This window comes from Salvelinus namaycush, chromosome 23, assembly GCF_016432855.1.
Source record: "Salvelinus namaycush isolate Seneca chromosome 23, SaNama_1.0, whole genome shotgun sequence".
Taxonomy (NCBI): Eukaryota; Metazoa; Chordata; class Actinopteri; order Salmoniformes; family Salmonidae; genus Salvelinus; species Salvelinus namaycush.
The window spans coordinates 38,016,929-38,031,190 of NC_052329.1; the positions used below are offsets into that span (position 1 = coordinate 38,016,929).

The 14,262-nt window shown below is 46.8% G+C and overlaps 1 protein-coding gene across 1 annotated transcript in view; it reads right to left on the reverse strand.

The window, feature by feature from the left end:
• Positions 1-12,928, reverse strand: part of LOC120018394 (serine/threonine-protein kinase D2-like) — a 52,082-nt gene extending 39,154 nt beyond the window's left edge. The window contains exon 1 of the mRNA XM_038961570.1: positions 12,115-12,928. Within this exon, the coding sequence (XP_038817498.1) occupies positions 12,115-12,441 (327 nt within the window). The 5' untranslated portion in view covers positions 12,442-12,928. The remainder of the gene's footprint in view (positions 1-12,114) is intronic.
• Positions 12,929-14,262: the final 1,334 nt, after the last annotated feature.

Consider the following 14,262-nt stretch of genomic DNA (forward strand, 5'->3'; position numbering starts at 1 on the left):
CATCCACACTGGGAACCACAATGGACACATTACTGGGCTGTGAGTCATTCCCTTTTCCTTTATGTAGGCTCTCTCTCCTCCCTCTGCTTTTGTTCCTCCCCTCCTCCCATAACCCGTTCTGGTTTTTATCCCTCATTCCCATTCTCAGGTCAGGATGGAGGGGTATTCACTGCTTAATAGAGAGAGAGAAAGAGAGTGTGAGTGAGTGAGTGAGTGAGTGAGTGAGTGAGTGAGTGAGTGAGTGAGTGAGTGAGTGAGTGAGTGAGTGAGTGAGTGAGTGAGTGAGTGAGTGAGTGAGTGAGTGAGTGAGTGAGTGAGTGAGTGAGTGAGTGAGTGAGTGAGTGAGTGAGTGAGTGAGTGAGTGAGTGAGTGAGTGTGAGTGAGTGAGTGGAGAGAGAGGGTGGAGAGAGAACAAGATTGAGTGAGTGAGTGATAGAGTGGAGAGAGAGGGTGGAGAGAGAACAAGATAGAGAGAGAGATGCAGGCTAGTGCTGCAGCTCCAGTCACATGACTAATGTGAGCGCCCCGCTCTCAACAAACTCCACTTTACAAAGAGTTAGTCTAGACATTTTTACAAGGGACATCAGTGTTCCCTTCTAGTGATGTTCCCAGCATAATACTGGAAACAAATCATTTCATTCTGACTTCATCTCTTTCTCTCTCCCTAACCTTCCCGCCTCTCTCTCCCATTTTCTCTCCACTCGTGTCTTCCCACTGCCAGAGTCCTCTCCTCAGCCCTTATGTCATTTGTTTACCTACTTGAGGTAGCACGGTAGCCTAGCTCCTCTCCTGCCCTCCCACCCCCCATCCCTTCCCCCAGCCAGCCTCTCTCCCTCTCAGGCTCAGTCCCAAAACAGCCCCAGGGGGACCAGGGCGACCCCACCCAGCCAGCTCTCACACTGACCCATTGTCGTCAGGCTTACCTTAACACGGCCCATTACTAATACACTAACCCCTTCTTGTCATATGGCGGCCATTTTGGTATTGCTTCATGTTGGATTATAATGTGGATATGAAACTACATACAGACTTCTGTAGAATTGATCTTTAAGGTTTCTGTACTTCCTGTGTTTTTTTGTGTGTTTTTTAGGTGGTAGATCAGCTTTAATACTGCAGATAGATTGTAGCTTCCATCAATGTAATTGTCTGCATCATTTCCAATCCCCCATATATTTTTTGAAAATATATAGATTTATATTGTATATACACACATATCTTTTTAAAATATATTTTCCTTTATTGTTTTCCCCTAACCTAATTGGAGTAAACTAATGGACAACAAGTCTTAGGCTTCTACTTCCAGCTTATACATACTGTATACATTTTACAGACACACTATATTTTACAATAGTTATCTTTTGTTTGTTTTTAGTCCCGGCCTTCCTCTATTTCTGAAGTCCATCCAGTTTTATTTCTCTTTGGCATATATTTTTTTAACTGTGCTGTTTCACAAAAGTTCTGAACCTATATCCATTTTACATGTGTTATCTTGTTATTAGTCCCACCCTTCAGCACCCTTCAACCCCTCTCATCGAGCTCTTAACACCATCCATATTGAATTTATTTTTGCCATATATTTTTCAACTGTGCTTTGATGCTTCACAAAAGTACTGAACCTTTCTATTCTCATAGTTTCTACAGATTGTAAATTAAAGACACATTTTTTATTTTGCTAAAAGTATTATGACATTATCGATTCTTATTATTCTATTGTGCGATTCTTACTCAAACCACACACAACGGCTCTAATGAAATCAAAGTAGCATGTTACAAAACCCATAGAAGAGTGAAACCTCTCGTTGGGATAAACCACGTTTGTCAGCCCACATACTCGAAGTAATTAGCCACGGTTGAACAGTTTTTAGCTGTGAGCCCAGAGCACAAGACCCGAGAGCGTTGAAGACCCACATGACACACCTATATCTTTCTCTCATATAATCTATCTATCATAATCTTCCCCGTTTCCTTTTCGTCGCCCGTTTCTTCTAACTTATCATCCACCCATCCCCGCCGACGTCTATGTCTCTCCTTCCTCTTTTATGAAAGTCACAGCAGCGCCAGCCTCGGTGTTTGTGTATTTACTAAATGCTTCTCTAACCTCAGGTTCCCCGAGTGCGGTAGAGTGTGTGTGTGTGTGTGTGTGTGTGTGTGTGTGTGTGTGTGTGTGTGTGTGTGTGTGTGTGTGTGTGTGTGTGTGTGTGTGTGTGTGTGTGTGCGCGTGCGTGCGTGCCTACGTAGGCCTCCGACACACGTCGAGGACCAGCACAGACACACACGTAACCCTCTGAGTATCTGCTGCCGTGCCTGGTAACCACGGCTGCCATCTGTGACCTTACAGAAAAAGGCCGCCCCAGACCCTCCAGGGCATACACTGCTTTTCCTGGAAAGCACCAAAGAACATCATCCAGGGCAGCATCTCCAAAAGAAACGGTATCTAAGTTAAAGCTGCAATATGGGACGATCTGACCAAATTCACCTGAAAATAAATGTGAGTTACAGATCTGTCATTCTCATTGAAGCTATTTTTATGCTTTTTGTTTTTGCGTCTTTTACTTGGTGGATGCCAGGAGAGCGCTAGCTGCCCCAATGCATAGTGCCAACTGTAAAGATTGGTGGAGGAGGAATAACAGTCTGGGGCTGTTTTTCATGGTTTGGGCTAGGCCCCTTAGTTCCAGTGAAGGGAAATCTTAACGCTACAGCATACAATGACATTCTAGACGATTCTGTGCTTCCAACTAAGTGGAAGGCCCTTTCCTGTTTCAGCATGACAATGCCCCTGTGCACAAAGCGAAGTCCATACAGAAATGGTTTGTCGAGATCGGTGTTGAAGAACTTGACTGGCCTGCACAGAGCCCTGACCTCAACCCCATCGAACACCTTTGGGAGGAATTGGAACGCCGACTGCGAGCCAGGCCTAATCGCCCAACATCAGTGCCCGACCGCACTAATGCTCTTGTGGCTGAATGGAAGCAAGTCCCCGCAGCAATGTTACAACATCTAGTGGAAAGCCTTCCCAGAAGAGTGGAGGCTGTTATAGCAGCAAAGGGGGGGACCAACTCCATAACAATGCCCGTGATTTTGGAATGAGATGTTCGACGAGCAGGTGTCCACATACTTCTGGCCATGGGGCGTATTTCACAGCGGTTTAAATGGTACAGCGATTCTCTAACCGACACTTGCTTGTTTTGTCACCAACCGAAAATTAGAACTTTAGCAACCAGGAAATGGCAGAGACATTTCTGAATAGTGCACCTTTAGGAACCCCTTCCTCAGGTTTGAATGTATACCAACTGGGTTAGGGATTCGTGGCATTTACGTGAGTGAGTGTTGTTGTCTGAAGAGATAGAAGTGCACATGTCTGTCTGCCCTTGATCCACAGAGCTCTCTCCCTGCTCTCAAAGAGCCCTGTGTGTTCCGTCTGCTGGCCTGGAAATGTGAGGAATTTTCCTGCCTGCTTGCTTGCCTGCCTGCCGGACCAGCTGGGAGGGTTTTGCATAGCAACATGCCACCGAATGCTTCTGCTGCTGCTGCTGCCTCAAATTGGATTATGGTACAAAACGGGTTTTTAGCAGAGCTAAATCATTGGATTAGTATCATAATGTCTCGGGGTGATCTGGAATGCAGGGCTCTAGAGTAACAGTAAGTATGGACCTACTGTACAGCCTTTGACGCCTTCTGTAGAAAAACACTGACACGGTTGTTACTACCTAGACTAACTGGGTGACGGGCCTTGACATTTTAGAAATGATCAAGTCCACTTTCATTGCGTTTAAAAGAACGATTGCTCAACTCTGGAAAAACGTGGCTTCAAGCTAGGTACAAAAACCACAGCATTCCCCTTGATTCTCGCAGCGTATGGCCTGAACCTTGCTTCCCATCTCTCTCTTTCTCTTTCTCTCCCTCTCTCTCTCGCTCTCCCTATTTCTCAATCTCTGTAAATGTCATTTTCCTCTCTCGCTCTCTTTCTCTCTCTCTCCCTCTTTCTAAATCTCAATCTTGGTCAATACCCCTTTATATCTCTCTCTTTCTCTCTCTGTCACCCTCTCCCCCTCTCCCCCTCCTCTAATTGATATGTGGACATGTCATTAGCAGTGTTTTGAATAGCCAAACGTACGTTCATGCAAAGCTGCTCCGAGCTGCTCTGCTATGATGCAAATGAACCGAGTGGGGAAGAGGGAAGAGTACGGGGTTTGGGTAAGGGAGCGCTGTGTGGATCAATGGCGGAAGCTGTCATTTCAATATGGGACACCATTTCCTCTAGGAGCCTGCTGGTTGTGTGTGACTTCATAAAGCTGTGGTGTGGTAAAGGTGTGGCGGTCTCAGACCATTGTGCTAAACACGCTAATGCGTTCCTGACTCACTGAGCTGTGCACCTGCCTGGGTTTAGCGAATTGGTCTGATAAGTCTAGGTCCAAGAAAGAGGCTTCTAAACCGCTTCTACCCCCAAGTCATAAGACTACTTAACATCTAATGAAATGGCTACTCAGACTATTTGCATTGCCCCCCCCCCCCCCCCCCCCCCCCTTCACTATTTTACGCTGCTGCTACTCTCTGTTATTATCTATGCATAAGTCACTAAAATAACTCTACCTACTTGAATATATTACCTCAACTAACCGGTGCCCCTGCACATTGACTCTGTACCGGTACCCCCTGTACATAGCCTCGATATTGTTATTTTACTGCTCTTTAATTATTTGTTACTTTTATTTCTTTATTTTTTCTTTTATTGGGTATTTTTCTTAAAACTGCATTGTTGGTTAAGGGCTTGTAGGTAAGCATTTCACTGTAATTCTGTTGTATTCGGCGCATGTGACAAATAAAATTTGATTTGATAACCAGTGTAGGTATTAGTAACCAATATAGGGCTCCCAAAACGCATACACACGCACACACTCAACCAAAATGGGTTAGAACAAGATCGAAATGTATCAAATGAACATGTGATATACGCAGATCAATCGTTCAGAGGGCTGGATTGGTTGAGACAGACAGACCTGGATTAGGCCGAGTCGTCATGTAGCTACAATAACACAGTAGCATTGAATGCTAGAGGATTGTTTTCCGCCACACAATACAACGTTGTCCATCAGGCTGGACCCTTATCGTCACGATCAGGACTAGCGGTGCAGTGTGTGTGCGTGCGCAAGGATTCTTTACTGCTTTCATGTGTGTGTGTGTGTGTGTGTGTGTGTGTGTGTGTGTGTGTGTGTGTGTGTGTGTGTGTGTGTGTGTGTGTACGTGCATGCTCCTGCCTGTGTGTGGTGTGTGCAGTGGTGTATTTCGGTAAAAATACTTTAACGTTTTCACGTGTGAGTTCCAAATATCTCTAACGGTCGCCCCAGCGTGAGTTTTTTTCCCTCGCACCCAAAAGTACTCGTTACATTTTGAATGCTTAGCAGGACAGGAAAATAGTCAAATTCACACACTTATCAAGAGAACATCCCTGGTCATCCCTACTGCCTCTGATCTGGCGGACTCAATAAACACAAATGGTTCGTTTGTAAATTATGTCTGAGGTTGTAACGTGTGCGCTGGGAGTCAGGAAGCAAGTTCAGGGAGTGAATAATTGAATAAATAAATGAAAACATAATGCAAAACAAGAAACACAAACAACGCACCGACATGAAACAGAGTGAATAACACCTGAGGAAAGAACCAAGGGGAGTGACAGATATAGGGAAGGTGATCAAGGAGGTGATGGAGTCCAGGTGAGTGTCATGAGGTGCGAGACGATGGTGACAGGTGTGCGGGATAATAAGCAGGCTGATGACCTAGAGGCCGGAGAGGGAGTATACGTGACAGAGGTTTGGAGTGTGACCCTGGCTATCCGTAATAATAAAAAACATGAAAGTTGTGCAGTCTGGTTTGCTTAATATAAGGAATTTGAAACTATTTCTACTTTTACTTTTGATACTTGAAGTACATTTAAAAGCAAATACTTTTAGACTTTTACTCAAGTAGTATTTTACTGGGTACTTTCACTTTAACTTTAGTCATTTTATATTAAGGGTATCTCTACTTTCACTCAAGTATGACAATTGGGTACCACCACTGGGTGTCAATGTGTGCTTACATGCGTGCGCACACGTGGGCGTGTGTGTGTGTAAAAGAGAGACAGAGGTAAACAGGAGATAGTGTGTGTGTATGATCACATTCCCAGGCCCAGCTCCTCCAGGGAGGCAGATAAAGAAACTGCCCATTCCAGACCGGAGGTGGAAACAATGGCCAGGGACTTTCAGTTGCAGCTGTGTGTGTGTGTGTGTGTGTGTGTGTGTGTGTGTGTGTGTGTGTGTGTGTGTGTGTGTGTGTGTGTGTGTGTGTGTGTGTGTGTGTGTGTGTGTGTGTGTGTGTGTGTGTGTGTGTGTGTGTGTGTGTGTGTGTGTGTTTGAGGGGATATGGCCCACCTGTCCAAATCGCTTCCTGTGTACAGTTCCACATTTCAATTGCTCTCTGTCTTTATCGCTCTCTGTCTTTCTCTCGCTTTTCCCCTTAAGTGTATTTTTTAAAACATTTTAAACTCTTTCTTCTTCTCTCTTGGTCTCTCCATTCCTCTCTATCACTCCGTGAGACTCGTTCACTACAGATGCCACTCTAGAGTGCCTATAAGGGAGTAGTGAGGGTGGCCACGTGTTGTATGCTAGACTGAGAATCACAGACACCTACACTAAATATACACCTCGCTTTGCACACGGGGGCAACGCCATGCTGAATTTTTAGACCTAAATGTCAAGCAAACAAGGTTGACTTACAGTAGAAATCAAACGTTGGTTGTGAGAGCATGTGAGAGTATTTTCTCTCCGTCTGCGGGAAACCAACGAAGGGTGGGTTTGCTAGTGTTTTCTTAAGAGAAAAACCATACCAACCTCAGAGCCAAGGATCTGTGCAACGTTCAGGCATCAGTTAGTACAATCCTGTTACAACAATCACCTGACGTGAGGAAACTATGGCGACACTACAACGCTTCAAATGACACAGTCAAGCCTCGACAGGTCGGTCCTCCGCAGTCTCACGCACGCACACACGCACCGTTCATTACAAGTCCAATTAGTAAACAGGTTATTGGTCTGAGAGGTAAGGATCAGCTTGAATAGACACACCCCTTGGCAGAGTGAGACTTGATTGGCTGATGAAAGAGACACGACAAGCAATATGATGCTCTCAGCCACATGGTACTGAATGGCTCTACGACGAGACACAAATTCCCACTTGTCAACCGGTGCTTGTCTGCGACATTAAAACGTCTCTAGCATGCAGTGCAACATCCCCGACACACATATCTACTGTAGATTGTCCCGTAGGTTTGCCTTCCAGCCATGGTCTTATGGGGACTTAACGTTTGATCCTGTGGCTTTACAGGAAGTCCGTATTAGCATCTGACTAACGCGAAGCGGGGCTGGTCTCTATGTGTCAGAGTTACTGTATGAAACTCAGCAACACACTGGGAGTGGAGGCTCAATAGACCTCAATTGTCCGGAAACAATGAGAGAGATCTGCCCAACGGTTAGCACCAAATTCCCCCTACCCTACCTCGTCTCCCACCAACCCCAGAGAGAGGGGGAGGCGCCCTGAGGGAATACGTGGAGGACGACGGGAGGGGATGGAGGTGGAAGGATGAGGAGGAAGAGGACGTGGATCGCCCCCGGACGGAGTGGACTCCAAAGAGGAAACAGGCCTCATTTCCTCCTCTTTATCCCTCAGACAATGGGCTACCGTTAGCAGGGAGAGTGATGAGGAGAGGAGGAGTGGGGAGGAAGGGAGAGAAGAACAGATGTGAGAAGAAGAGAAGGAAGGACAGGGGAAGAGAGGAGCAGATAGGGGAGAGAGGTGAGGATGGGGGAGAGGAAGGGAGGACGGAAGGAGAAGAGAGAACAACAGCATTGAGAAGAGGAGAATGAAGGAAGGAGAGAAGATGAGAGTAGGAGGAGGGAATGGAATGATGCCTGTCCACAAATCACTGAATAAACCGTCAAGTGTTCTGCTGTTTCAGGGTTGAACAGACATACACAGCACTAGTGTTAAGGTCTTGTTTGATCTTATGCCACTAGGAGCAGGGGCTGGGGGCAGGGAAAGAGAGTGTCTTCCTACATATTGTAGGCTCTGAAGTTAATGGAAAAACGTGTCAGTGGAACACAGCGAGGCTGGCTGGCTGTTGAATAAACAGAGAGAGAGAGCAGCCTGGCCTGGCCGTGGCTGGTGACTCAACATTTCTGATTGAGACGGACGGGAGAGGAGAGCCGAAGGGAATGATGGAACCGTGGCAAAACACCCCTACTCCTGATAAGCACGCACGCACGCACACACACACACACACACACACACACACACACACACACACACACACACACACACACACACACACACACACACACACACACACACACACACACACACACACACACACACACACACACACACACACACACAGCAGGCCTCACACATGCATGCCATGCACGCACAAACACACACTGCCAAACCTGAAATCCCTCTAAATACAAAGCCCCTGTCATGCCATCCATGTGTAAAGGCAGTGGGGACTGACTGACTGGTTTTCTGGTGCTGGTGTTCATTAAAGTGGCCCTCCAGTATCCTTTGAACCAAATGTATCACCAGCTTTACTTAACAAAAGGCACATCTCAATAGGCCAGGATCCAGGTATGACATGACATGGCACGAGTGGGCCATTCCTATTTTGTTCTCGACTGGTCCTCTATTGTTGGTCTGCCCGGTGCCTGGTAGAGGTATCTGCTCCGAGTTGACTAACAGCACCAGTGGTTTCACCGCTAGCGCAGAAAGTCATTACGGTCCCAAGTTATGAACATAACCCGACGACTGTTATCGTGCCAAAGAAGTGGTTGTGCAAGGAGTTTCCCACACGAACAATCTATCTTCCAGCACTCCAGCCATAACTAACTGGAATCAGGTGTAAGGCCTCTAATCAGGTCAACACTCACAAGACCGCGGGGACGGACGGTATTCCAGGGAGCAGGCGCAGATCAGCTGGCAGGCATATTCACGGTCATTTTCGACCTCTCCTCGTCCCAGTCTGTAATCCCAACATGTTTTAAGATGACCACCATCATTCCTGTCCCCAAGAACTCTAAGGCTTCATGCCGCAATGACTACCGCCCTGTAGCACTTCAATCTGAATTCACGACGTGCTCTGAAAGGCTGGTTACGGCACACATCAACTCCATCATCCTAGACACACTAGACATTTTCACATTGACATTTTAGTCATTGAGCAAACGCTCTTGTCCACCGTGACTTACAGTAGTGAGTGCATCCATTTTCATATTTGTCCGTACTGGTCCTCCGTAGGAATCGAACCTACAACCCTGGCGTTTCAAGTGCCATGCAAGTGACCCACTCCAATTTGCATACCGCCCCAACAGATCCATAGACGACGCAGTCTCAATTGCACTCCACACTGCCCTCGCCCACCTGGATCAGAGGAATACCAATGTGAGAACGCTGTTCATTGACCACAGCTCAGCGTTCAACACCGTTGTCCCCTCCAAGCTCGTCACCAAGCTTAAGATCCTGGGACTGAACACCTCCCTCTGCAACTGGATCCTGGACTTCCTGACGGGCCGACCATCACCTACTCCACACTGACTCTTAATACAGGGGCCCCACAGGGGTGTGCGCTTAGTCGCCTCCTGTGCTCCCTGTTCACCCACGACTGTGTGGCCACGAACGACTCCGACACCATCATCAAGTTTGCTGACGACACGACGGTGGTAGGCCTGATCACCGACAACAATGATACAGCGTATAGGGAGGAAGTCTGTGACCTGGCAGTGTGGCGCCAGGACAACAACCTCTCCCTCAATGTCAGTAAGACCAAGGAGCTGATCGTGGACTACGGGACGGGGCTACAATGGAGCGGGTTGAGAGCTTCAAGTTCCTCTGGTCCAAATCACTAAAGACTTAAAATGGTCCACACACTTGCATAGTTGTGAAGAAGGCGCGACAGCGCCTCTTACCCCTCAGGATGTTGAAAACATTTGGCATGGGCCCTCCAATCCTCAAAAAGTTCTACAGCTGCACCATTGAGAGCATCTTGACTGGCTGCATCCCTGCTTGGTATGGCAATAGCACCGCTCTCGATCGTATGGTGCGACAGAGGGTGGTGTGGACAACCCAGTACATCACTGGGGCCGAGCTCCCTGCCAACCAGGACCTCTATATCAAGCGGTGTGAAACAAAGTCCCGGAAAATCGTTAAAGACTCCAGCCACCCAACCCATCGACTGTCCTCTCTGCTTCCGCGCGGCAAGCGGCACCGGTGCATCAAGTCTGACACCAACAGACGCCTGAACAGCTTCTATCCACAAGCAATAAGACTGCTACACACAGGACTCTACACACTCACGCACACTGACACTCCTACACACACATAACATGCACACACATTTATACTGACTCGACACACAAGCACACACACTCCAGTACAATCTTCCTTTACGCTGCTGCTACTCTGTTTATCATACGTCCTGAAGCCTAGTCTCCTTACCCCTATACATATCTACCTCCATCACTTCGGTATCCCTGCACTTTGTAAATATGTTATTGGAACTGACCCTGTATATAGCTTCTTACCTTCTAGTGTTCTTCATATTTCTTAATTTTCCGTGTGTTTTTGTTCTATTTATTTGTAGCACTACGTTGATATTGAAGACTGCATTATTGGGTTCAGAGATCGCAAGAAAGGCATTTCACTGTAAAACGTGAAGAGTACAGTAGGGTATTCTGGAGGGAGAAAAGGAGAGTCCTAGCATAACATCTACAGTTCACAGGGACTTCTGAAACTGTCACATGGATATGAAGGGCAGACGTGGGGATGCTTTTGTTCCGCAAAACAATAACAGATTAGGGAAAGCAGCATTTCCTGGAAATGTTACCAGTTGCAAATTGTTCAAGCTGCTGTTGGCCAGCCTCCAGCGACTGGCTTTGGAAATCTGGTAATCTAACCATCTCAGAGTGTAATTGGCTGAGAAAAACCAACGCCTCTCATGCCAGACACTGACTTGAGGATTATGCTCTCCTGCTGGCTGCTGCAAAATGGCCGCCTTCTTCCCTGTACTGTATATGCATGGCCCAGGTAAAACCTGGCTGTATGGTAAAACACTATGGCGGATTACTCAGTAATTGTTTTTACTTTCCATTTGATGCACACAGATTGGTGCCACTCTGAGCACAACCAAATCAAATGAAACATTATCAGCGGTTTTAAATGCGTTTCATAAATTGGACTATGAATGTAGATTATGGAAGGTATCCTTCAGACATGGGAGACTCAAGCAGGGGTACGTGTAGTAATTAGAGTGGCCTTGTAGGCGTCCTGGTTTTGTAACATTATTCGCTCATAGTCTGTTGGCCTGTATGTCATAAACTGTTCGTTACATGAACATGAACTCACTTCGAGACAAAATCATATACATCTATACGTCACTTCATGGCACTTGGATGTACCCAGTGTGTGTGTGTGTGTGTGTGTGTGTGTGTGTGTGTGTGTGTGTGTGTGTGTGTGTGTGTGTGTGTGTGTGTGTGTGTGTGTGTGTGTGTGTGTGTGTCTGTGTGTGTGTGAGAGAGAGAGCCATTCACTGCCAAAATTCATCACCATTAGCTATGAGATGTCAGAGACAGCTGGATAAAGATAGCACTAGCACTTAGGGCTCATCAGCGATTAATAAACAGATAAACACACACACACATTCACACACACACACACCAATTCAGGGCAAATATATTATTCTGTAGGTAAATCTCACACACACCGACATGGTCTCAGAGCAATTCGTATCATTCTGTACTTAAATATGTGACACATCGCGACTCAAACAAGCAACATTTGGATTGCTATATGGTCGCAGATTACGCTCACCCATCCTCCCTGATCAACCTCCCTACTTTTGTTTCTGTCTAAAGTAACTAGACCATACATCTTGGAGATGCTCAGAAATACGTCAAGTATGTTTCGTATGGCTCTGAGGCCAGGCTACACACACACACACACACACACACACACACACACACACACACACACACACACACACACACACACACACACACACACACACACACACACACACACTGCTTGTGCTCTCACCTTGATGTCGACAATGGAGCAGGCGACTTGTTTGACGTAGGCAAGGTCAGCGGTCTGGGGCAGCAGCACTGACTCTCTTGTCAGCCCAATCTGGATGATGAAGGAGACCCCAGCTGGGGTTGGGGGCACGTAGGAATTGGCAACCCCCCCAGGGCCCAGCCCAGCCCCCAGGTCCACAGGGGGGAGACCACCGTGAGTAGGGGTGGGAGGCACGGCCATGGGGGTCCCCTGCTGCATCACCACAGAGCCTGGGGGAGAGGGGCCCCCTGTGTGGAAGAAGACCTGGGATAGGGGTCCCGACGACATACAGGGGCTGGCGTTGGCCATCCCTCGCTACACGCTGATCCACAAACAAATACACACCGCTACAGGGAGTCTTTGTCCTGTGACCACCCCTTCTCCCAGAGGAGTCAAGGGGAGATCCCTATCCAGGAAGCACTGCTTCTTCCTTTCTTTCTTTCTACCTCTCCCTCTTGATTTTTGTAATCTGCACTCACACTTCTTTCATTATCCCGGCAAGGCAAGCGTGAGAGACACAAGCGTGAGAGACAGACTGAGAGAAACTTCTCCCCTCCTACCCTTCCTCTTCCACCGCTCCTCCTTCTCTGGTGAAGAAGTTGTTCTGCTGATGAGAAAGTCTCAATTTTCACAGGAAACACTGAGGAAGGAGAAAGAAAGAGAAAAAAGTTTGTTGTCCTAGACTCCAGCCTGTACAAAATGGCTTCCTTGAGCAGGAAACTGAGAGAATGAAGGAGAGACACAGCCCGATGGGGCTTTTCTTTAACAAGTCTTGTCCTGTTTCAGTTTCAGCCGAGTTAACTCTTTTTCTGTAGAAAAGCAAGACCGAGAGAGCTATGTGAGAGTACCTCCCTCTCCCCCTCCCTCCTGTTCCCTCCTTTCTGAACTTGCCACAGCCAAGGAGGAAGTGATATGACTGACACAACTCTCGGGCCAATGGGTGGAGGAGAGCTCTGGATAAGCCCATGTCAGTCCCTCCCACTCCCCAGTCTTCTCCCATGCTAGCATGCTCTTTTTCCACCCTCTATGTTTTATGTTGCAGTTATTTGTCTTGTTTACTCCTTCTCTAACAGCTGGGCTCTTCTTACTCGAGCCTGAGGGGAACTGCACACAAATATGTATCTCTCTCCCTCTAAAACACTATCACTCTTTTCTCTGTGGCTTTGCTTTTTGTTCTCTCTCCTCACCCTCTTGGCAGTGCCAATGACATGCAGGTCTCTCTCTGATTTGAATGTAGGACCACACCTACAGTGCAACTACCATTCTACTCAGTGAAGTAGAAAAGAGCTGTAGTAATTACTTTTGGTAGTTCACTCAGTTTATAACTTGTGGTAGGTACTCTTTGTTTAATATCTGTTCAACGTATAATTGCTTACTATTAAAAAACGATTATTTCAATATAGGTAGTTAGCCATAGATGATGCTAATTTAAATGAGAGAAGTGGCCGCAATGAACCTACTGTAAGAAGCGCATTCTTATCGATGGTTGTGCTGAGTTGTACCTCCTTTAAGGACCACTAGAGGGAAATGTATCCCTGAGTCTCTGACATAATCATAACACTGGGCAGATCCAAGGTCTGTTTTGATCTTCATCACATAACTAATAAGACCGGCCTTGCTAGTCTTCAGGAAGGGGTGCTGTGAGCTTGATATTTGTGGGTCGTCTTCTCCAGAGCATGGGTAGCAGGTGGCTGTCAAGATTGTCATGTTAATGTGGCCTGTTCGTTAACAATCCCTTGGTCACTTGCTTGTTGTGGGTCCTGTTGTATATTTTCCTAGAGACCTGTGAAACCTGTCTAGTTGCAGAATTGGTGATGACTGGGTTAGAAGACGGGTACTTCAGGCATCCCTGGTCTGGACAGGCGCCTGCAGGCTGACTTCGGTCGTCAGTTGAACAGTGTTTCCTCTGACGCATTGGTGCAGCTGGCGAGCGGGTTTTAAGGAGCACGGTTTGGCGGGTCATGTTTCGAAGGACGCATGACTCGACCTTCGCATCTCCAGAGCCCGTTGGGGAGTTGCAGCGATGAGACAAGATCGTAATTGAAAAAGGGGTTAAAAATATATATATAATTTAGATAAATAAAATTTAAAAATAACATAAATTAATTAAGAAACCATGTATCATTAAGT